Genomic DNA, 26,398 nt, shown 5'->3' with positions numbered 1-26,398 from the left:
TGTTAAATAAAAACATAACTAATAATTATTTTTTTGAAATGCGCGTATTCTTGTTTCTACTTACATATTGCACGCAAAACTCAAGATTTCTTTGCAAATATACGTTCATGATTATCGAAGATTGTTTAAATTAAGAACATATAACAAATTAAATTTTTTAGGACAAAAGTGAAAAATCAAATAATTTTTATTTGGATCATACCCATTATTTTATATCAAAAAATGGCTCAAATGGCTCTGAGCACTATGGGACTTAACAGCTGTGGTCACCAGTCCCCTAGAATTTAGAACTACTTAAACCTAACTAATCTAAGGACATCACACACATCCATGCCCAAGGCAGGATTCGAACCTGCGACCGTAGCAGTCGCGCGGTTCCGGGCTGGGCGCCTAGAACCGCTCGGCCTTTATATCACATATGTGATCTCACACGAGCTATAGTGATAAGCGTCGTACAAACATGGAAAACAATAATTTTCACGGCATCGAGAACACTACAGAAATGCTGTTCTTTACCGTTGCCACCATACCTACAGAACTGATCTGGAACCAAGTTACGATACTTGTCGCGAGAGGCATTTAAGCTGCCAGACGTACTGGAACTAATGCACGAAGTTTTGTCACGCCTCACTACCGAAAGCTGGCGGGATATAGAACCGCACGTCATAAGAGAAGATAAACCGGCGCTTGGATTGTTTCGTGGAATCTATTGTCGATCAGCTCGTCAAAAACGTGGTAGATCTCAATTCTAGTACGGAAGTCTATTGCTCGTATTCCGATTTGGAAGGAGTTCAGAATGCCTTGAATGGCTTCAATATTTATCCCTGTGGTGCATGAATTTCACTGCAGTGGACAACATATCGTGGTCAATTTTTTGGCGTTTTCAATCAGTCATGAGGCTGCATATGGCTGCGTATAACATAACAGCAGTAGAGAGTGCCGACTGCAGTGAACGGTGTGCATTTGTAGCCTCAGGACTGATTGAAAATGCCAAAGAAGCGACTATTAAAAGCTGTCCACTGTAGCGGACACTAGGCGCCACAAGGTTAAGTATACGACGAAATCGCCGCAATACACTTTTGAGTCGCACATAGCTCGCTCAGAAAAATTACCTTGTGTTTAAGTTAGGAATTTTCTGTACTCTTGTTTTTAATTACAATACTATGTTAACTAAGAACGAGAGCATGTTATTCTTCTGTCTGCTCCCCAAACAAGTGTGCGATATTGCTGGAACTCTGTTTAAAAATTAAATGGCATTCGAAGCTACGTTGTTTCTCTGTTCGCCAATTTACGTCTTAACTGCAACTATTCGTACCATTGCAGGTTAGTTGGACCAGTTAGTTTCCCTGTGCTGTCCAAGTTACGTGCACCGGTAAAGCTGTTGTCCCGTATTATCGGCCGGCCGCGGTGGTCTCGCGGTTCTAGGCGCTCAGTCCGGAACCGCGCGACTGCTACGGTCGCAGGTTCGAATCCTGCCTCGGGCATGGATGTGTGTGATGTCCTTAGGTTAGTTAGGTTTAAGTAGTTCTAAGTTCTAGGGGACTGATGACCACAGATGTTAAGTCCCATAGTGCTCAGTGCCATTTGAACCGTATTATCGTTCAGTCGGTGTGCACATAACGCACAGCATAAAACGTGTCCTTATTACCGTACTTGACTGTACACGAAACAGCTTGGCTTCTGCTCCACGTCCAATGAAATCCAGTGGGATTCCAGCAAACGTGGAAGCATGCATATTGCAATGTTTCAATCAGGTTTATTCTTGCGACTAACACACTACGGTACCGATTTTCTCCGCTTGTGGCAGCACCAGTGCAATCGCCAAGTTATCGTGCACGAGCGGAAGCTGTAGTGGCGTGCGTTTGAGTGCTAGGTACTGACTGGCTGAGGTTGTCCATCATCTTGTAGTCGCCGCCGGAGACGTTGACCTTCTGGATGATGCCCGGCTGCAGGCGGTTCATCAGCTTGCACAGCAGGATGCCGTCGCGCAGCGCGTCCTCGTAGGGCACGCCCGGCGGGAAGCGCTCGCCCGTCACCGCCTCGATCCACTGCTGCGCCTCGCGCTCCTGCTCGGGGTCTCGCCGACCCGCCACCTGCAGCAGCAAAAGGAAAGCACCCGCGTCAGACACAGCTTGTTACACCAACACCGACTCAAAAGGAAAGCACCCGCGTCAGACGCAGCTTGTCACACCAACACCGACTCGAAGGAAGGCCTCGGCGCTTGTTCGTGGCGTCACGTCAGCTAGGCACGGCCAACGCCAGGTCTGTTGCAGGCATACTCATAAGGGTGGTGTCTCCCTCTATGACACAGGAAAATGTGAAACTATTGGCGGTAGTTGACCAACACACATTGTTCTGAGAGATTTCTGCAATCAATTAATTGTGCAATTCATTAAACTTCTTAACAAATAGTGTACTCCTGAACTTAAATTTCCACCTGTTTTAAGGATTGACAGACAAAAACGACTTCATGGTCCATCAGCAACAGAATTCGTGCTTCTTTACCTTATTTGTAAATCTGAGGAAGTTGCGTTTGTACTGGATTGCTTTTACAAGAAACTGTGAACGTATTGGTGCTCTTCTTTAGGTATCTTGGTGGACTATGGGGTGAGGAGCACTGAATGTTAATGAAATATCTTGCGATTGTACACGTTGGGGGAGGGGGTGGGGGACAGAAGAAGAGGCAAAAGAGAGATACTTGTTTTATCAAATAAAATTTTTTTATCTGATAAAGCTTCTCCTTTCAGTTGCAAGAGGGGAATATTTATCTTTTCTAATGTGCATGTTTAAAAAAGTTTAAGCTCAGCAGGATTTTCGAAGTATGAAGCTATTTTCTTTCCTGTTTAGAATTCCTTTCGTTGAAAACGACTGTAATCTAATGACTGGCAACAGTTGGACATTTACACATGTAAATTAGTTCACATTTCCAGTGACGATGTCAAACGAAAATAAATAAATAAATAAAAGCAACGAGTTCATTGTAAGGGGGTTGGGGTAAGTTTCGGTGGATCAAGTAAATATAGTTACTTGAATGTAAAATTTCCGAGGCTTGCAATGGGTCAAAGTATCTTCTCATATTGATCTACGCTTGTTTCGACAGGGTTCAGTAATACAGAACTATGATCTTCATTTGTAGCTTTACGATTGTAAGAAAATCTTTCATCTAAATAAAACTGCAGAATCCAAAACAATACCAAGAATTTTGTCCAAAAAGAAGAGATTTATATTGATAAGCACGCCCAGGCGTTTCTGCCTGCAACGGACCTGGCGTTCGCAGTGCCTAGCTGACATGACGTCACCAACAAGCGCCGAGGCCTTTCTTTGAGTCGGTGTTGGTTACACGGTATCCTGCCAACAGCACGTACAGCGGAACTAGTAGAGTCCGTCCTCCTACATTACCGAAAAGTATTCCGCCCTGTACAACATCGTCAATCGACTTGCGCGATCTCCGTTATTTTTCTACATCTACACGGATACTCTGCAAATCACATTTAAGTGCCTGGCACAGGGTTCATCGAAACGCATTCACAATAATTCTCTATTATTCCACTCTCGAACACACTAAACAAAACTCCTCCCGAACAGGTCATGAAGGGCCAACGGTACTGACCCGCCGCAGTGTCATCCTCACCTCATAGGCGTCACTGGATGCGGATATGCCGGCCGCTGTGGCCGAGCGGTTCTAGGCGCTCACCCCGGAACCGCGCGACTGCTACAGTCGCAGGTTCGAATCCTGCCTCGGGCATGGATGTGTGTGATGGCCTTAGGTTAGTTAGGTTTAAGTAGTTCTAATTTCTACGACTGATGACCACAGATGTTAAGTCCCATAGTGCTCAGAGCCATTTGAACCATTTTTTTGATGCGGATATGGAGGGGAATGTAGTCAGAACACCGCTCTCCCGGTCGTATGTCAGTTTCAGAGACTGGAGCCGCTACTTCTCAATCAAGTAGCTCCTCAGTTTGCCTCACAAGGGCTGAGTGCACGGTCACCCATCCAAGTTCAAATGGCTCTGAGCACTATGGGACATCTGAGGTCATCGGTCTCGTAGAACTTAGAACTACTTAAACCTACTAACCTAAGGACATCACACACATCCATGCCCGAGGCAGGATTCGAACCTGCGACCGTAGTGGTCGCGAGATTCCAGACTGAAGCGCCTAAAACTGCTCGGCCACACCGGCCGGCTACACATCCAAGTGTTAGCCAAGCCCGACAGCGCTTAACTTAGGTGATGTGAGGGATCCGGTGTTACTCTGCCAGGCACTTGCGATTTGCAGATTATCCATGTAGATGTAGATGTAGACCACTGCGGCAAGGCCGTTGGCACAGGCTGCGATGTTCAACATTAATTATCTCTGTAGTGCATGAGGTGTTACTTAAGAATTAGAAACGGCACTAGTTCAGTGGCCAGATTCAGTGAGGCATTGCTTTGTTTAATTGAAGCGGCAGCCATTTTGTCTGTGTCTTTCATACACAGTATGTCTGCGACTTTCACAGACTTTTGTCCGAGTTTCCGTTACCAAGTAGTTTAAGGCATTTTTTTTATAGTCTACAGTGGATGTATCGTCAGTCGCAATTTGCAGGCGTTGTCTAAATAGTAGCTTTGTGTTGTTACTCTGTTACAATTCATACATTGCCTAATCAGATTGGATCCGCAAGGCATTATGAATTTCTCTTTTGGAAAGTTCTGGAATCTTCCCTCGATGTATATTTGATGTATTGTATCTTGTCCGCAGCTCGTGGTCTCGTTGTAGCGTTCTCGCTTCTCGAGCACGGGGTCCCGGGTTCGATTCCCGGCGGGGTAAGGGATTTTCACCTGCTCCGAGATGACTGGCTATTGTTATGTCGTCCTCATTATCATCATCATTCTTCCCCATTACGGTCGGAGGATGGCAATGGCAAACCACCTCCACTAGGACCTTGACTAGTACGGGGGTGCGGGTCTCCCACATCGGCCCGTATGGGACTTTATCATCGTCATCGTTCTTAAGATGTCTTGTCGATTTTTTACGATCGATAGTTGTGGAGCTGCACACCCATTTGGAGCGCTGTTAACCACAAAGTCAGCGATTGCCAACACATCCCATGGTCCATTAATAACCCCATTCGAGCTGTTGCGTTGCACATTATGCAAAAAACGTCGTAAAAAAACGTTCTCCGGTATTACTGTCTTAGTCATGAACTGTTCAGGTTTTAAAACCACACCTTAACGTTAAAATAAATAGTAATGACTGGTTCCTGTCTTAATTTCAGTAAGAAATTACTTGTATGAAAATGATATGTCAAGAATGGAACGAAATAACTATTATCATTAATTCAATAAAGCAATGTCTCCTGAAACTTTCTACTTCCTTAATAATTTTCCCTGTCGTCCACATCCTGTGTGTTGATGTTCGATAAAGCTACAGACCAGAGTTACAGAGGCTAGGAAGTAACGCTTGTTATACGTGAGACGCACAGACCGGTCTCCGAGGAACATGGGCGTGAATGGGCTGACCGTGGCTGCGGCCAAGGAAAACAAACGCGCTGACCGCCAGCCCGCCGCCTCCATTTGTCTCGCCCCACGCGCTTCCAGACCTCCGTCTGTTTGTTTCCACGCACATCAGTTTTGCGTAATTGTGTAAAATACTACACCGACCAAGAGACCTGGTAGTCGTAGCAGACGTGCAACATGTCCACGGAAGCTCAGAGAAATTATTGGCAGCACAAAATATCACGTCAAAAATTAAAACTATATTTCGAACTCTGAAGCGAGGGCAACCGTACTCTTACACTAGGAATTCTCTGTCAACTGATCGTTACGTTAGTCTGGAAATGAGCAAGCAGAAGGTTGTCCAGTCTCAACGAACAGCGGAGAGATTTGACCCTAACTGGAGCCATGCAGAGTGATCGAGGGTGAGGGGGTTGTGCCACAGGGTTCCGTTCTGTATCTGTAGTTTTTTTTATACATATATGTCAATACTCTCCCACTAAACATACTAAATGGTTCAAAATTTTTAATTCTTATTGGCAGAGACGTGAAATGAGTAGCTAATAGGGTAACCGGTAATATTACATCTACATGTATACTCCTCCCCTATGAACCATGGACCTTGCCGTTGGTGGGGAGGCTTGCGTGTCTCAACGATACAGATAGCCGTACCGTAAGTGCGACCACAACGGAGGGGTATCTGTTGAGAGGCCAGACAAACGTGTGGTTCCTGAAGAGGGGCAGCAGCCTTTTCAGTAGTTGCAGGGGCAACAGTCTGGATGACTGACTGGTCTGGCCCTGTAACACTAACCAAAACGGCCTTGCTGTTTTGGAACTGCGAACGGCTGAAAGGAATGGGAAACTACAGCCGTAATTTTTCCCGAGGGCATGCAGCTTTACTGTTTGCACGGAGAGCTGCATCAAACCAGTCTCAGGACTGAAGACCACAACAACAACAACAACAATATGTATACTCTGCAAGTGACCCCACACTGTGAAGCGGGGTGGGGGGGGGGCTTCGTGTACCACAGTCCCCCCCCCCTTTTTCCTTATCCAGTCCCAAATGGTTCGCGAGAAGAACGATTAATGGTAAGCCTCCGTGTGGGCTAGAATCTCTCTGATTTCAACTTCATGATCTTTTCATGGGATATACGTGGGAAGAAGTAATACAGGGTGAGACAAAAAGGGCTATTCAGCTTTGGAATGATATAGAAATTTATTGAGATATTTTACAGAATCGGTGGATGTGTTATTTTATAGCCGGTCTCTGTGGCCGATCGGTTCTAGGCGCTTCAGTCCGGAATCGCGCTGCTGCTACGGTCGCAGGTTCGAATCCTGCCTCGCGCATGGATGTGTGTGATGTCCTTATGTTAGTGAAGTTTAAGTAATTCTAAGTCTCGGGTACTGGTGACCTCAGATGTTAATGCCCATAGTGCTTAGAGCCATTTGAACCATTTGTTTGCTATTTTATAGCAGAAAACCTCAAGTTTCACGTAAAAGTGTCAGGTGTCATTTTGGTTCGGTATGATTATCATCTGTGATGCGGCAAACATCCCACCGGTAATCAATACCTGCTCACTCTTGTTGCAGCAAGTTGGGCGTAACTTGTGCAACGGCAGCGTAGATTCGATTTTTCAGGTGGTTAAACTGTTTAGTGGGGAGGGAAACACGCACAGTCTTTACTAAAACCGCAGAGAAATCCAGTGGTGTCAAGTGTGGGGAGCGAGGTGGCCATGCGATTGGCCTTCACGGCCAATCCACTGACCTGGGAAGCGATTATCGAGGAAACCTCGAACTTCCGTGAGGAAATGAGGTGGTGCACCATCCTGCTGGTAGTAAACCATCCCACCTCGATCATCTTCATCGATCTCTGGAATTAAAAAGTTTTCAACCGTATCCAGACACACAATTCCAGTGAAAATATCCATTTTAACTGTGCACTACGCTAGCGCTACTGGTGGCGGAATGGGGTACTAATGCAAAACATGATTCAAACGTTATCTGCTGCAAAATGACACATCTAGCGATTCTGTAAGTTATTTCAATAAATTTGTACATCATTTTAAAGTTGTAAAGTCCTTTTTGACTCGCCATATATATGTTGACTGACTCACCGAGGAACGTTCGCTCTCAGAATTTTAACAGTACGACATACAGTGATGCAGAACGCCTCTCTTGCAGCGTCTGCCAATAGAGGTGGCTGAGCTTCTGTGACGCTTTCGCGCTTACTAAACGAATCTGTAACGAAATGTGCTTTCTTGTTTAGACCTTCTCTGTTTCCTCTAAGAATCCTATCTAATACGGATCCCAGAACGAAGAGCAATATTCAAGTACCAAGCGAACGAGAGTTTTGTAAGCTACCTCCTGCGTACATGGACTACACTTCCTGAATATTTTTCAAAATTATGTCAGTCCGGCATCTGCCTTACTGATAATGAATTTTACGTGGTCTTTCCACATCATATTGCTCCATACGTCTACTCCCGGATATTCAATTGATGGAAGTGATTCCAGCGATTGTTCTATAATTGTGTAATCATACAATAACGGGTCTTTCTGCCTATGCACTTGCCGCATGTTACATTTGTTTATATTGAGGGTAAATTACCAATCATTGCCCTAAACGTCGATCTTCTCCAGATGTTCCTGCCTTTCGCTACAATTTTCTAGCGTCGCGATTTTTCTATATACAACAGCATTATTCGCGTAAAGCCTCACACAACTTCCGACGTTATCTACTAGGTCATTTATACACGTTGTGAAAACTAATGGTTCCATAACCCTGTTGGGGTACGTAGTTTTACGTCTGAAGACTTCTCTCCTTTCAGAATGACATGCTGTGTTCTGTTTGCTAGAAACAATTAAGCATCAGCATGTGGCTTTCAGAGAAGAGGTTAAAGAATAACTGCAAGTTAATTACAATACATGACACTACACTCCTGTAAAAGCAAAATTTGTTTGTCCAAGGTTCTCAACGATAAATGAAGTCAACCATTTTAAATTTTTAGGACAGTGTAGGCGAAAACCTTTCTGGGTTGTGAGACAGAACTGCGCTGTCAGTTTGCGAACCTGTTTTAGATGTTCCGGAACTATTATTCATTCATACATACCTACATTAATCCTTGTTCCATAGATCATGAATACGTCATTTCGTAATGATGTGGAACGTGTCACTTTACCATAAGTTTTCTTTACAAAAATAATTAATATTTAATTTTTTTTACAGTTACTACTTCATATCTAAGAATTCATCTATTGAGTAGAAGGAGTTGCCATTCAGAAATTCTTTAATTTACTTTTAAATGTTGGTTGGCTATCTGTCAGACTTTTAATACGGTTTGGCAAATGACCAAAGATTTTTGTGGCAGGATAATTCACCCCTTCCTGTGCCAAAGTGAGATTTAATCCAGAATAGTGAATATCATCCTTTCTTCTAGTGTTGTAGCAATGCACGTCGCTGTTACTTTTGAATTGGAATGGGTTATTAATGACAAATTTCATAAGTGAATATATGTATTGCGAAGGTACTGTGAATATCCCGAGTTCCTTAAATAAATATATGCAAGGTGATCTTGGTTGGGCTCCAGCTATTATTCTGATTACACGCTTTTGTGCAATGAATACTTTCTCTCTTAATGACGAATTGCCCCAAAATATGACGTCATATGAAATCAGTGAATGAAAATAGGCATAGTAGGATAATTTACCAAAATTTGCGATAACCCTAATAGCATAAGTAGCTGTAGCTGTAGCTGAACCTAATCGTTTCAGCAGATCATCGATGTGTTTCTTCCAATGCAATTTCTCATCAGTGCACACACCCAGAAATTTTGAGTATTCTACCTTAGCAACAGACTTCCGTTCATAGTCTATATTTATCAATGGTGTTATGCCATTTACTGTACAGAATTGTATAAACTGTGTTTTCTCAAAATTAAGTGATAGTCCATCTGCAGAGAACCACTTAATAATTTTCTGAAAGACATTATTTGCAATTTCCTCAGCTGATTCTTCCTTTTGGGTGTGATTGCTATACTTGTATCATCAGCAAAAAGAACTGACTTTGCATCTTCATGAATATAGAGTCTCTGGCGCCTCCGTACATATAAGGGGCAGTCACATGAAAAAGAGACAGATGGAAAAAAGCAAGCTAAGTGTTCATTATTTAAAAAGTAATATCCATGTCTATTAATGCATGTATGACACTGTGAGACAAGACCGTGAATGCCGTCATAGAAACATACCTGCGGTTGCCTACGGAACCATGGTTATAACCGGACATGCCCCTCTTCATCCGAAGCAAATCGACGGTCATGAATGTCTTTCTTCAGGGCTCCAAATACATGGAAATCGCATGGGGAGAGATCGGCACTTGGTGGAGTAAGGGCTTCCCAGTGAAACTTCTGCAGCATAGTCGAAATAACGTTGGCAACATGTAGGCCAGATCACATTATAGCGGGTAATACTGTAATTCATTCTAGCTATTTATAAGGTGTTTCTCTTGAATCGCATTTTCTCCGGTGTTTCGGCGGATATTACCGTTTCGCTTTTGCAACGTGTAGCTGGTGACAGACCATACAAATTCTGCTCACCACGTCTTTCTTGCCAACGTCGAAGAAATGCGTCTGTCTGTTTCCTGTTTCAAACAAAATTATTTTTAAATCGAAATTTCACGTGTCCATTCGATAGAGCGCTGCCAGATTACTCTAGTGCGACATTCGTTTTACCGTGTCCGTTCGACAGAATGCTACCAGATACTCTAGCACGATATTCGTTTTACCGATTTGTACTTGTAGGGACAGAAAACCACGATGAATAATCAGTACTCTAGCACTTCTGCATGGCGGTAGGAGTCATCGCGAGCCAGAGCGGTGATATCGCTGTTGGAGTTGTGGTTATTCCCCGTGCGTTACTGTCCTCTTAGTACATATCGGTAAAACGAATATCACATTAGACACATCTGGGACCGCTCTGTCGCATGGCCATGTAAAATCCCACTTTGAAAATCATTTTGTTTGTAAAGAGAAACAAAACGATTATTTCCATCGACACTGGGTGTCGTATGAAATGAGTGGTGAGCAATGTTTGTTTTGGCTGACTCCAACTACACGTTACAAAAACAAAACTACAAATATCTGCCGAAACACCAGATAAAATGCACCTGGCGAGTCTGAAGAGAGTCATCGCGTACATGGCTTGAATGATTAGTGTCACAGGCAAAACTTAAAGTATTTATTTTTTCTCGTTAGACTTTATTTCCTTTTTTAAATTGTCCCTTCGTTTCCTTTACTGTTTGTTCAGTGTACAGATTTAATAATATCAGAGATTGGCTAGAATTCTGCCTCACTCCCTTCTCAGTTATTGCCTCTCTTCAACGTCCTCCGACTCCTAGAACTCTTGTATGGTTTCGGTATACGTTCGCTTCATGTGTTTTATCTCTAAATACTTCAAAATTTCAAACAGTCAATTTCAGTGAATGCTATAAATGTGGATTTGCTTCTTCTCAACCATCTACGATAAATTGTTGGGTCATTGTTTCGTAGAATCTTCCCACCTTTCTCAGGATTTAAAAATGATACATCTCCCGGTCAGCTCTTAAGTCAAAATCTAAACAGAAAGCAAGGCAGCATCTTTCAAGACAGGTAAAGAGTGAAACTTCGTGTATGTCACATACCATAAAAACTTATCACTGGAAAATAGGAGTTTTGAAACCGCGATGAAAGATTCAAAATTTCCAGCCAGCCATCAGTGTCTGCAACGACAAAAACTACATGCATCATTTCTACATCTATATACAGATTTGCCCGCCCGGTTAGCCGTACGGTCTAAAGCACGGCTTTCCGGACTGGGAAGGTGCGCCTGATCCCCGGCCCGAATCCGCCCGGCGGACTTGTGTCGAGGTCCGGTGAGTCGCCCAGTCTGTGGTTGGTTTTTAGGCGGTTTTCCATCTGCCTCGGCGAATGTGGGCTGGTTCCCCTTATTCCGTCTCAGCTACACTACGTCGGCGATTGCTGCGCAAACAAGTTCTCCACGTACGCGTACACCACCATTACTCTACCACGCAAACGTAGGGGTTACACTCGTCTGGTGTGAGACGTTGCCTGGGGTGGGAGGGGTGAAGTTGACTGCGGTAGTCGTCGTGGGGTTGTGGACCATTGCAGTTGCGGCGGGGCCGGAGCCTCTCCGCCGTTTCTAGACCCCCGGTTAACATGCAATACAATACAATACTATACACAGATTTACATGACTACTCTCCAGTGCACTCTTAACGTGCCTGGCAAAGGGTATATCGAACCACCTTCAGACTGTTTCTCTACCGTTCCACTCCAAAACAGCGCGGAGGAAAAACGAACACTTAAATATTTCCTTGCGAGCTCTGCTATCTCTTATTTTATTACGAAGATATTTCTCTCTATGTAGCTGGATGTCAACAAAATATTTTCGCATTCGGAGGAGAAATTTGGAGACTGAAATTTCATGACAAGATTCCGCCACAATGAAAAACGCCTTTGATTTAATGATGTCCAACCCAAATCTTGTATCACGTCAGTGACAGACACTCTCTCTCCTATTTCGTGACAATGTAAAACGTGTTGGTCTTCTTTGAACTTTGTTGATGTACTCCGTAACCCTATCTGGTAAGTACCCATTCTGTGCAGCAATACAGACAAGAGTAGTGTAGGTAATCTCTTTGGTAGATCTTCAAGTGGTCTGTCAATAAAACGCAATCTTTGGTTCGCCTTTCCCGAAACATTATGCCTATAATCGTTCCAAGTTAAGTTGTTCATAACTGTTATCCCCAGGTATTTAGTTGAATTGACAGCCATTAGATTTGTGTCATTTGTCGCGTAACCTAAATTTAACACGTTCATTTTAGTACGCACGTAGAAGATTTCACACTTTTCCATATTCTGAGACAAATGCCCCTTTCCTCACCATACAGACATCTTGTATAAATCGTTTGGTAATTGCTTCTGATTTTCTGATTATTTTACGGTACACGACAGCATCATCTGCGAAGGATCTAAGAAGTCTACTCAGATTGTCTCCTAAACCTAGGAACAGCAGAGGGTCTGTAACACTTCCTCGGGGACGCCAGATATCACTTCCGTTTTACTCGATGACTTCCCGTTTATTACTACGAACTGTGACCTTTCTAATGGGAAATCACGAAACCAGTATCTGAGACGCTACTCCTTAGTTAGTTACATGTTCCATAGATTATTTGAACGATTCTATTACCTAAATAATGTAGAACGAATAAGTTTACAGGATATGTATACATGATTACTGTTAACATTAACAAATGAACATATTAATTTTTTAGTCCTACTCTACTACTATAATTGAAAACAAAGTGGCCGGCCGGTGTGGCCGAGCGGTTCTAGGTGGTTCTGTCTGGAACCGCGTCACCGCTACGGTCGCAGGTTCGAATCCTGCCTCGGGCATGGATATGTGTGATGTCCTTAGGTTAGTTAGGTTTAAGTAGTTCTAAGCTCTAGGGGACTGATGACCTCAGATGTTAAGTCCCATAGTGCTCAGAGCCATTTTTTTGAAAGCAAAATTTTTTTCCAAGCTACCAGTTTGTAAATAGACAATCGTCCATGAAATAGAAGAAATAGTCCATGAAAAATTATTTTAGGTTAGATTTAAAATTTGTTTTGCTACCAGTCAGATATTTTATGTTATTGGGCAATTGATAAAAGATTTTTATTGGTGCATATTGAACTCCTTTCTGGGGCACTGACAGCTGTAATAACGGGTAATAAAGGTTATTTGTCCTCTAATGTTGTGGGTATATATATATATATATATATATATATATATATATATATATATATATATTGCAACGGCGCAATTAAAATGTCCAACTCCTTGAAGATATCCGTGGTTGAACACCACATAGTATCCTTACTGCTTGCTTTTGTGCAATCGATATTTTCTTGCTGAGTGATGAGTTACTGCAGAAAATTATTCCATAAGATATTATTAAGTAGAAATATGCAGAATATGTAAGGAGGTTAATTAGTTTGTTTCCAATTATACGAAGAGCAAAAGTAGCTGCACTTAATTGTTTGAGAATCTCAGGCAAACATTTTTACTAGAAGCCGCTTGTGAGGGAAGTGTCAAAAGCCCTCTAGAAATCCACTTTTGTGGAATCACCTCGGAAAAGCAATAAATTAATACAGCTACAACTGAAGTACTACGAAGTGCAATACATAATTTCCTGCGGTAACTAACTGCTTAGAAAGAAAATATTGATTCCACAAAAGCGAGCAGTAAGAGTAATATGTGGTATTCACCCAAAGACGTCTTCAAGGAATTGGACATTTTAAACTGCGCCGCACTACAGAATATTTTAAGAAAATAAAAAAAATCTTTAATTTCAATGATAATCCGATTCCAGTTACTCTCACAAAGTCCGAGAGAATGTTGTAAGTCTCATTATCGTAGTGGTTATTTTTTGGAGTTTTTCGGTAGGTAATGAGGTCTATGTAATAGATCAGTCCGAAGCGTGACCTCTGCACAACCTTGTTCAGGTACAAACTGACACAGTACCGGAAGAGGGACTAACTTTGGTCCAGTAAGTCAAACAAAGTGTACAGGAACAAATAAACGAGAGTCCTCTGGTCGACCTCCGGGTAGTCCGGACAGAAAGGAGCAACATAAAGCCTCCCGACACTCGCGGCGCTGGCAGCTTGATAAACGCGCGGCAGCGTGCACCGCGGCCGCCAGCGGGGCCTGGCGGGCTGCCCGCGCCTCTGACGTAACAGCCGCCTGTGACGCGACGCCCCCAGCGCGAAACGCGGGCGCTGGCTGCGAAGTGGCTCCAGACGAGGTGTTACGACACCACCAGCACCTGTGCTGCCATCTTCTGCAGCAGCACACCACGTCGCCCCCACTTTCTGGACAACGTTGAAACACCACACATGTAGGCGTTATTCGTCATGACTTTTTTCATTCACGTTTCTTTTCCTGTCGGATGGGCGCTCGCTTGAGCAAAAATACAGGGTGTTTGAAAAAAAAAGTGTCATATACTCCTACACGAGGTAGTATGAGTCAAATCTAGAAGAAATGTCCTTATAATTACACTACTGGCCATTAAAATTGCTACACCACGAAGATGACGTGCTACAGTCGCGAAATTTAACCGACAGGAAGAAGATGCTGTGGTATGCAAATGATTAGCTTTTCAGAGCATTCACACATGAGCATTCAAGATGTCGAAGCAGCTCAGTCGCCGGTGGCGACACCTACAACGTGCTGATAAGAGGAAAGTTTCCCACCGATTTCTCATACACAAACAGCAGTTGACCGGCGTTGCCTGGTGAAACGTTATTCTGATGCCTCGTGTAATGAGGAGAAATGCGTACCATCACGTTTCCGACTTTCATAAAGGTTGGATTGTAGCCTATCGCGATTGCGGTTTATCGTATAGCGACATTGCTGCTCGCGTTAGTCGAGATCCAATGACTGTAAGCAGAATATGGAATCGGTGGGTTCAGGAGGGTAATACGGAACGCCGTGCTGGATGCCAACGGCCTCGTATCACTAGCAGTCGAGATGACAGGCATGGCTGTAACGGATCGTGTAGCCACGTCTCGATCCCTGAGTCAACAGATGGGGACGTTTGCAAGACAACAACCATCAGCACGAACAGTTCGACGACGTTTGCAGCAGCATGGACTATCAGCTCGGAGACCATGGCTGCGGTTACCCTTGACGCTGCATCACAGACAGGAGCCCTGCGATGGTGTACTCAACGACGACCCTGGATGCACGAATGGCAAAACGTCATTTTTTCGGATGAATCCAGGTTCTGTTTACAGCATTATGATGGTCGCATCCGTGTTTGGCGACATCGCGGTGAACGCACATTGGAAGCGTCATACTCGCCATACTCGCGTATCACCCGGCGTGATGGTATGGGGTGCCATTGGTTACACGTCTCGGTCACCTCTTGTTCGCATTGACGGCACTTTGAACAGTGGACGTTACATTTCAGATGTGTTACGACCAGTGGCTCTACCCTTCATTAGGTCCCTGCGAAACCCTACATTTCAGCAGGATAATGCACGACCGCATGTCTCAGGTCCTGTACGGGCCTTTCTGGATACGGAAAATGTTCGACTGCTGCCCTGGCCAGCACATTCTCCAGATCTCTCACCAATTGAAAACGTCTGGTCAATGGTGGCCGAGTAACTGGCTCGACACAATACGCCAGTCACTACTCTTGATGAACTGTGGTATCGTGTTGAAGCTCCATGGGCAGCTGTACCTGTACACGCCATCCAAGCTCTGTTTGACCCAATGCCCAGGCGTACCAAGGCCGTTATTACTGCCAGAGGTGGTTGTTCTGGGTACTGGTTTCTCAGGATCTATGCACCCAAATTGCGTGAAAATGTAAGCACATGTCAGTTCTAGTATAATATATTAGTCAATGAAGACACGTTTATCATCTGCATTTCTTCTTGGTGTGGCAATTTTAATGGTCAGTAGTGTATACAGAATGGCCCAGGAGAAATAGTTAATAAATAGGGACATGACAGGAACGAACATTGAATGCAAAAATGTGTAGTAACATGGGGTCTGAAATGCATACTTTAAAAGCTACGAGCACTTGCTCGTCATCGACACTGTGAAGCAAATCTATTCTTCTGCAAGCACTTTTCTTTCCATATTTTTAGAGGAAATAATTATAGAACAAAGCAAGAAAAAAAAATACGAACACTAAAATGCGTACCCTAAGAGCGACGAGCAATTTACACATCTTCGTTACTGTGTAATATACTTCTTCTACAAAACAAGTGCTCATAGCTCTTAAGGTGTGCATTTTAAAGCGCATTTTTAGCTGAAATTTTTCTTGTTTTCGTCCATACTACCTTCTCCCATAAAGAAAGCAAAGAGTTTGCAGTGGAAGGATTTATTTGACAGTATCGAAGACGAAACAATGCTGCTATCTCTGAAGGTATCCATTTTGGACCCCATGTTTACTAGATTTCGAATGATCGTTCCTGTCATATTCTTGAATATTGACCATTGCTCATGGGACACTCTTTATGTCCAGAAAAGTAAACCTGTGGGACTTTACTTGTGACAGACAATGTGTTCTGTGGCATAGACCGTCACAAGAAATGCCATAGTAAATTACAGCAATACGCACGTGTTGGCAGTTGCAAATCCTCGAGCAATCATAGGTGTGCTCTCAGGAACGCTTCAGTATTAATGTATACTCAGGATACTAACCCTACATACATACTCCGCAAGCGACCGTATGGTGTATGTCGGAGAGTACGTTGTACCACTACTGTTCAAATGGCTCTGAGCACTATGGGACTTAACATCAGTCCCGTAGAACTTAGAACTACTTAAACCTAACTTACCTAAGGACATCACACACATCCATGCCCGAGGCAGGATTCGAACCTGCGACCGTAGCGGTCGCATGGTTCCAGACTGCAGCGCCTAGAACCGCTCGCACTACTGTTTATTTCCTTTCCTTTTCCTGTTCCACTCGGATATAGAGCGAAGAAAAAACACCTACCTATATTCTTCTGTACGAGTCTTAATTTCGCTTATTTTGTCTTCGTCGTCCTTACACGAAATATACGCTTTCGGCAGTAGCATCGCTCTGAAAACGACTTCAAACGCCGGTTCTCTAAATTTTCTCAGTAGTGTTTCTTAAAGAACGTCGTCTTCCCTCCAGGGATTCTGATTTGAGAACACGAAGCAACTCCGTAATACTCGAGTGCCAATCGAACCTACCGGTAACAAATCCAGCACCACGCCTCTGAGCTGCTTCGACATCTTCCTTTAATCCGACCTAGTAGGAATCCCAAACACTCGCGCAGTACTGTAGAATGGACAGCACTAGCGTACTATGTGCAGTCTCCTCTAAAGCTGAACCACGCTTTCCTAAAATTTTCCAAATAATTTGAAGTTGACAATCCGCCTTCCCTTCTATCGTATTTACGTTTTCGTTCCATTTCACATCGCATTGCAACGTTACTCCTAGATGTTTGACCGACGTGACCTTGTCAAATAGAACACATCCAATGCTGTATTCAAACATTACTAGGTTGTTTTTCCTACTCATCCGCATTAAATTACATTTTTCTACACTTTTAGGTGAGAGACAGGGCCACATACTTTGGTTCAAATGCCTCAAATGGCTCTAAGCACTATGGGACTTAACATCTGAGGTCATCAGTTCCCTAGATTTAGAACTACTTAAACCTAACAAACCTAAGGACATCACACACACGCGTGCCCGAGGCAGGATTCGAAACTGCGAGCGTAACAGCAGCGTGGTTCCGGACTGAAGCGCCTAGAACCGCTCGGCCACACCGGCTGGCTACATACTTTGCCAAACAGATTAACAGTTGGTGTATACCACCTGTTTCTGCGCGATACATCATCCGCGCTATTGAAAAATGTTACGTTTGCAGAAAGACACCTATTTTGGTTTATGCATGAGACGGGGCACCGCCTATTTTCTACGTATCTTGCGACGGCTTCTCACTGCAACGTTTCATGCGCGATGGATTGGTCGAGAAGGTCCGATAGCGTGTCCCCGTTTACCGGACCTGAATCCGTTCGATTTCTGCCCGCGGGGTAAGGAAAGGCACTGCTGTATGCCTACTCATCGACGATGTGCAGACATTACAGGAATGTGCATGTAACGCAATCCGAATGCGGCTAGGTGTATTTGAAAGAGTGCGTGATTCACTGCGAAGAAGGACTAAAGAAAGTGTCAGGACGCGTAGTAATGACATTCAGCATTGCCTATAGCGTCTGCTTTTACATGACAAGACATTTGAGAATGAGTGGCATTGGCTTCCGAACATATCATTTACAGGAATTTTTCTTCTAGTTTGGTCAATACTACTTCCTACAGGAACATGTGACACTTTTTTTGAACACCCTATATATCTTTGTTGCCGAGTCATTTTCACAAGTCTCGAAATGAAGAAAGAATTTCAGATCTCTCTCTCTCTCTTGTCTGCTAGCATTCGTATCGAACGGCTGCAATTCAGAAGCGCGATTTCAGTTGTATCCAAATGAAATACGTCTGTGCCATATTTGCGTTACCATTTTGAACGAAAGCAAGAGCAAAGAGCTCAGCAGCCTTAGAAAACTGGATAAGAACAGAGAGGAGAGGTTCTTTCATATTATAGTCCCAAACATCAAGGGACACCAGGCAGAAAAAACAGTTGCGTGAAAAATGTAAAAGTGATCCAGGTTTCTCACTTTTTTTAAAATGATCTGTGTACGTTATAAACAGCTTTATGAGCACGCAGTTACTATTCAGCGAACCAGGTGAGGCAACCGTTAGGCACTAGATTTGAATGTGGGAAGACTGTAATTCAAAGCTCCCTCTTGCCATCCTGATTTCCCCAAACCGATTAAGGCCATTTCCGAGAAGGGTCCTTTGTAAAGGTACGGTCGATTTCCTCCCTATGATTGTTCAATTTGAAATTGTGTTTCACCTCATCGATAACGGCTTCTAAGCCTTAACCTTCCTTCGAAATGGCTCTGAGCACTATGGGACTTAACATCTATGGTCATCAGTCCCCTAGAACTTAGAACTACTTAAACCTAACTAACCTAAGGACATCACACAACACCCAGTCATAACCTTCCTTCATTTCGTCCTTGATGTTTGTAACAACTACATATCTCTTTCCGAAGCTCCATGTAGTCGAACGCGAAATATCTCCGCAGAAAGAGAGTTGTGTGTCACTGATAGCTGGGAGATCCCGAAGGCTTGATCAGCCGCATAACAGGAACGTCTTTTCTTCGACCGTACTGAATGGCGCTTTTCACGCAGTGTGAAATGTGCTTCTTAAGTGTATTTGTAGCTCACGGTAACAGACATGTATATAATGGGGAGTAATGTTTGTGTTGCATGATGATGACGATGAGAGAAGGGAAAGCCAGTATCGGCTTATAACCTATGTGTCACGAATAGAACCAAAGCGTGCGCCGAGCTTAAAGTCCCTACCTGACGGAAAGACGACTATGAGAAATGTTATACGCTCTCACTTAGGGAAACATGGTGGAGAGATTAGTTAATTAGTCCACGATATCAGCGTTACGTCTAGTCGTTAGAAACTTTACGCCACATCTCTCCACTCCTTGCTCGTGGTGAAAATTTCTTCAACCCGGTGTAACATGTATGACAATATCAAGACCGAAGTTATAAATTATGCAAATGTCAGCGAAGAATTCGAAGAAAAAGTTGAGGTCCACCAAGGGCCTGTTTTCAGTCCATTGCTATGTGACAGAACATCTACAGAAACTGTGGATAGGATGATGACCAAATATCAGAATTTCTACAAGAAATACAACGCTTAGTGCACGGCGCTATAACATGGAGAAATTAATATAAGTAGGGTCAAAAAGGAGTATATGTATTACCACTTCTCAAGAACGGTCGCCAGTTCAAACTGCAAGCCGGCCAAAGTGGCCGAGCGGTTCTAGGCGCTTCAGTCTGGAACCGCGCGGCCGCTACGGTCGCAGGTTCGAATCCTGCCTCGGGCATGGATGTGTCTGATGTCCTTAGGTTAGTTAGGTTTAATTAGTTCTAAGTTCTAGGGGACTGATGACCTCAGCTGTTAAGTCCCATAGTGCTCAGAGCCATTTGAACCATTTGAAACCGCAAGTGTATCTAGAAAATGTATTCATAACACCAACTAACCAGCTCCAGTACCTGGGATCGGTAATAACATCCACAGCTTTCACAGACAAAGACATTGGAAACCTTAGAATAAACTTGAGGGTTAAAATGGAAGTCACTATTAGGAGACATATGCGACGCAAAAATACCCATCGAAGTCACTGGAAATATATACAAACAACTGATAGGAACAGCTCTAATGTACAGTTCGCAATACTCCGGACCATGCGCAAAACAGACGAAGGAATCTCCAGGTTTCAGAGACAAGGATACTATGCTGGTCTGGAGGAGTGACCCTAAAAGGCAGAGTAAGAAACGACCACTACCGAGGTTCGTTTAAGGTGCAAACATACCGAAAAAGCTTCAAAAAATCGCCTACGCTGGTACAGGCATGTCACGAACCGTGAAGCAAACCACATGACCAAAATAGTAGTTGACAAAAAAACCGAAAAGAGGCACCAGACGTCCATTGAATACATGGATTAGAACCATAATGAACGACCTGAGAACGATGGGAGATCATTCTGAAATAACACAAAGATATTCAGAATGCCGTAACAAGAATAGGAGATTCGACCCAAAGAGTCGTAAAGCACGAAAGGAAGAAGCCCGCTATTGGAACGAGCTACCCCCGTATCGACGGCGTGCGCTAGCGACGTCGCCAATTATTCCACAGATCAAGCACATAAGCCAGGGTGGCTAGCTTCCTATGTACCGAAATATAGTGCTCAGGTTCTTCCTGCTCACCGAAGAGTATAACTTCGCAGTAGTTGATTCTATGTAACAAGCTGAAATTGAGTTGGATCACGATTCGAACCGCAAACAATTAACCACGAGTGTGACTCCGAGGTAAAATCAGTGCTTCACACGATCATGGTCTTCAACGGTGCCGCGAAGCTATTCGCAAGTACAGAAAGCTTGCTCGGATGGGGTAATTTTAGCGCATAGGCTGTGAAAGGCAGGAGAAGCAGGATCCATTCCCGGTCCGGAACACGTCTTGTCGGTGACAGTATGAAACATAAGCTCGGATTGTACAAAGGCGGATTACCTACCTTATTTCTGTAACATTACAGAAGCTTCCTGCTTCTTACCTAACACCAATATTTTTTTTGTTACTCTGGCTCGTGATTAACACCGGAATGGACGCAGATTACCAACAGATAAGTTTTCCACTTCCACAGAATGTTGTGAACTCGACACACTGAATCTGCTACGACTAAGACGGCGTCCGTTCCAGTGCGTACGCGATCCAATCATGCCGTCTCACGTCTCAAACAGAAAGACGCCTGACATTCAGGGTGGACTCCATTTGGAATCGTTGTGCTCAGCGACTGTGAAATGATAACAATCGCGGGTGAACACAGCATTTCACTGTTTCAGCAGTGGCGAATCAAATACAGAACTACGCCTGATTTACTAGAGGATTTGTTTATTAAACTCTCCCGTCATCTGCTTACACAACCTGGAAATGTGGAAACTGCCTACTGTTTGAAAATGCCCGTATTCTGTCAAATTACCACCTTGGTATTCTCTCCAGTTCACACTAACTCACATTGTTACACAGAACAAAGTTCCTGCAACTACACTCTTCCACCACATCTCCATCACGGAACTTGTAACCAGGTACCTTTTATCCAGAACTTCCACTGAAACCTCCGCAAATTTCGCACACTGCGGAGAACATCGAGCGACTGAATCTCGGTAATTATTCTCAACTCTAGGCCGAGAATACCCCAGTTCCCAATATCCTCATCTTCTCTTAAGAAGACAGCAGCACGATGCCTCCTTCCCTTCGACTCTTACTATTACTCTGTGCCGGAAATAATGCCCCTGGGGACAAAAAACAAAAAAAAAAAACGAAAAACATTACACCGACAAATCTCGAGTAATCTCGTGGAGGATTTATTGAGATTCTGTTCGTCGTCAGAACCAAAAGGAAAGACTATGAAAGGAAAAACCGTGCGTTCAAATGGGGCCGATTGTGCAGGTGCCTCAACTTTCACCCGCACTTCTGTTGCCTAGTTTTAGTAAGCAATACAAAGGACCCCACGAAAGCGCTTTCACAACGAAAAAGGAACCGATTACATACACTAATACCCCTCAAGAACTCTAAGTGTGAAATCGCCGGACATTCTCCGTTGAAGTATTACCGATCTGATGCAAATGTGCTTGAGAGGGTGGAATCTCCCGTGATGACAGACATTGAACCTACGCCATACTAGACGCCATTACTTGTGTTAGACCCTTCACTATATCTGGACTGCAGTTTCAGATGAATATGCTGGACAGTAAAAAGCACACAGGGTAGTTGTCAGAATACTATTCTGCCTAATTTCTGCTGTCATTCTGGCACCATGTCCTGTTGGACAACAATCTTCACAACAGGTGGCGTAAGCAGCACCAAGACTTTCCTACAGTTACTCTCTCTCGAAATACGTGGTGCCGTATTATCTAGTTGCCAAGACGAGACAACTCACAACCTAAACAAATAGTTACTTGGCCGAAAGTTCTGACAGAAACTGGGCAATAAAGTTTGTTATTATCCCTCAAGAGATTGCTCTATGAGAGAATCTGCTGGCTTCCTCCGACGACCGGGAGTTACAGCAACAAAATATGCTCACCACTAGTCATGCTGAAGCATAACGCCACAAGGAACATATATACTTCTGCCGTCGCACAGACATGAGAAAAGAGAATGCGCCTGGAAATACATCAAACGGTGTCGTCAGCAATTTATTTAGACAACGCTGGAGCAAAACAGTCTGAGGAAACTTTGGCAGCCGCGAAAAGTTGTCAAACAGTTAGAGAGCTATTTTGGCTGGGCGAGAAAGATTGCCCTGGCGCCTGCCCCGGCTGTTACGCTACGGAAAGAGGTCATTGAGATCTCCCTGTCTGCACCGTGGAAGAAACAATCCGTCAGCGGCTTGTATAAAGGAGACCTATTGACGCAAGATCCAACTATAAAATGCGAACTGTATTAATGTCATTTCGTGCTTCCACTAGGAAAGGAAGCTATCGACTCTCCCAAAAGAAGTAACTGGAATAATTGGTTTAAAAAAGAATGAAATAGAACTAAGTAGTATATAAAAACACTAAAAGATAAAGACAGAGCTGTAGAATTTAGTGCGGAGACGGGGAGGGTAATCTAATACAGAGTAACAATAGGAAGGATACCAGAAAAAGTGAAACTGATGTTAAGTTAAACGAGGAGGCTAATTAAATAGCAGACCTAAGACAGGAAGGATGTACATTTAGAAAATGGATTTTGGCTGATACAGCGGAAAAATTTCCAAATAAAGAAAGGTAGCATTGTTTTTGCATTTGAAAAAGTGCGATTCGTTCAGAAGATTGTAATAAAGAACTATGTAATGGACAGTATATTAGAGATATTCAGATCACAGCATAGTAGACGAAGTAAAGAATGCATTCGTAGGACGATCAGTTGTAAGATCTGAATTCAATAATGCTTTAAAAAACTTGAAAAACAACAAAGTCACGGGATCAAACAAAATCCCTGCGGAGTTATTAAACAAATCAATAAACTGAATATACAAAGTTATGCTGAGAGCCAGATGCACTACGGTGGAATTTACAGAGACTGAAGGGATTTTTATAACTAAAAAAATAAATTCCTTTAGCCAAACGTAAGAAGTGGGCTACATTTTAATACATAAAAATTATAAAGTGAGAGGTTTTAGCATTTAGGAGATGATCCAAATAATTTATGAAAGTTATAAGAATTGGAATTCGATAATAGGAAAAAGAAGAGATGGATAAATAGAAGGAAACCATGGACTGAGGGAAAGGAGTGAAAGACGCAACTGCCTCCAAGAATTTTGAGCAGAGTACAATTTAATTATTGCTAACACTTGGTCAGAGAGATATGAAAAAAGTTTGTATACGTAGAAAAGACCTAGAGACTCCGCAAGGTTTCAGATAGATTACGTAATGGGGAAACGGAGGTTTTAAAACGATTTTAAACTGCAAAACATTTCCAGGGGTAGATTTGAACTCTGACCATAACTTTTTATTTTATCCATGATGATTTGAGAACAGTGCAGCTGTTTTCCTTGACATCACTGAAGAAAAAGCTGCACCAGCCACGCTTTTTGAATGAATGATTTATTGGTTATGAACTGTGTTAAAACGGAGATATTGCAGAAAGGTAGGAAATCAAGGAGATGGGGCCCGGATAAACTGTAAGAACCAGAGGTTGTTGAAAGTTTCAAAAGGAGCATTAGGTAACGATTGACTGAAACGGGAGAATGGACTAAAATGGAAGACGAATAGGTAGCCTTGAGAAATAAAGTAATGAAGGCAGCGCCGGCCGGAGCGGCCGAGCGGTTCTAGGCGTTACAGTCTGGAGCCGCGCCGCCGCTACGGTCGCAGGTTCGAATCCTGCCTCGGGCGTGGATGTGTGTCTTGTCCTTAGGTTAGTTAGGTTTAAGTAGTTCTAAGTTCTAGGGGACTGATGACCATAGATGTTAAGTCGCATAATGCTCAGAGCCATTTGAACCATTTTTGAACCATTTGAACCAATGAAGGCAGCAGAGGGCCATACAGGCAAAAACAAAAGCCCCGGTAGAAACCCTTGATAACTTGGGAGATACTGAATTTAATTGATGAAAAGATAGAATAGAAAGACGCAGCAAACAAAGGGGTAAAATACGTCTGAAGAAAGTGTGTGACAAAGTTTAAAATCACAAAGGAGAATAGCAAGAAGCGAAACGGAAACCAGTGAAAACATATAGGGAAGTTAATGAGACCTTTGGATAACAGAGAAGTTTAGATGGCATGCCAGTAGTAAGCAAGTGACATGGTGAACGGCAGAAGTAACACATAAAAGAGCTTTACATGTGAAACAAACTTGAAGACCGTATCACAGAAAAATAGGATAAGGTACCGAAAAGGAGATGATAGATACGATATTGCGAGAAGACTTAAGTCGAAACAGGACCCCAGGAGTAGACGGCATTCCTCAGAATTAATCAGATCAATGAGAGAGCCAGCCACGACAAAACTGTTTCAAATGATGTGCAAGATACACGAGAGGCGAAATACTACCGACTCAAGAAGAATGCGATATTCCAATTTCAAAGATGGCAGTTGGCGACAGGTGTGAATATTGGCGTTCCAACGGTCTGAATGAAAAAAAAAGGCAGAAGTTGTCCTCGGGGTGGATCAGCTTGGGTTTCGCAGAAATGTAGGAACGCGTGAATGCAATATTGATCGTACGACGTATTTTACAAGATAGGTCGAAGAAAAGCAAACCTCTGTACATAGGATCTGTAGACTGATAAAAAGCTTGCGACAATGTTGACTGGATTATTCTACGTTCTTTGAAATTCTGAAAAATACAAGGAGCGAAAAGTTGTCTACAACTTGTACAGAAACCTGAAGTTATAGAAGTGGAAGGACACGAAAAGGAAGCAGTAGTTGAGAAAGGGATGAGAGTGTGTTATAATCTAACCCCGATTTTGTTCATCTGTACATTCTATACATTGATTAAGTTGTGAAAGAAATAAGGCAGAAATTAGGAAAGCAGATTAAGTTCCAGGAAAATAAAAAAAAATTGGTGCTTTCCGGTGTCGTAATTCTCTCTCAAAGACGCTAAACGACATGGAAGATCAGTTGATCGGAATGGAAAGTTTCTTCAAAAGAGGTTATAAGATGAACATCAACAAAAGTAAAACCAAGGTATGGAATGTAGGCGAATTAAACGAGGCGAAGCTGCGGGAATTAAATTAGGAAACGAGACACTAAAAGTAGTACTCGGGCAGCAATGAAAAACAAAAAAAAACTGACGATGGACGAAGTGGAAAGGACATAAAATACAGACTGGCGATAGCTAGAAAACCATTTCTGAAAAAAATATGTTTAAATGTTAGGAAGTCTTTTCTGAAAGTACTTCTCTGGAGTGTAGTTTTGTACGGAATTGAAACATGGACGATAAATAGTTTAGAAAAATAAGGGAATTGACGCTTCAGGAGATTGCTGAAGATTAGACGGGTGGATGGGAATTGGATCGAATTGGACAGAAAAGAAATTTATCGCACATTTGACTAAATAAAGGAATCGGCTGATAGGGCAGATGTTAAGGCATCCAGGAATAGTCAGTTTGTAAATGGGGGAAGTCTGGGGACGAGGGGGGGGGGGGGAGGGAAGAGACTACAGAGAGAGAACAGGGCTTAACTACAGTACGCAGGTTCAAATGGATGTGGGTTTCTGTAATTACGCAGAAATGAAG

The 26,398-nt window shown here is 43.2% G+C and overlaps 1 protein-coding gene across 1 annotated transcript in view; it reads right to left on the bottom strand.

Annotated features, from left to right (window-relative positions):
* LOC126090801 (muscle-specific protein 20-like) overlaps positions 1-26,398 on the bottom strand; it is a 164,760-nt gene that overhangs the window by 39,253 nt on the left and 99,109 nt on the right. Inside the window, exon 2 of the mRNA XM_049907013.1 lies at positions 1,882-2,093. Coding sequence (XP_049762970.1) covers positions 1,882-2,093 — 212 coding nt within the window. The remainder of the gene's footprint in view (positions 1-1,881; positions 2,094-26,398) is intronic.

The sequence above is a fragment of the Schistocerca cancellata genome, chromosome 1 (genome assembly GCF_023864275.1).
Source record: "Schistocerca cancellata isolate TAMUIC-IGC-003103 chromosome 1, iqSchCanc2.1, whole genome shotgun sequence".
Classification (NCBI taxonomy): Eukaryota; Metazoa; Arthropoda; class Insecta; order Orthoptera; family Acrididae; genus Schistocerca; species Schistocerca cancellata.
The sequence above is the reverse complement of the archived record's forward strand: the minus strand, read 5'-3'. Positions and strand labels throughout refer to the sequence as shown.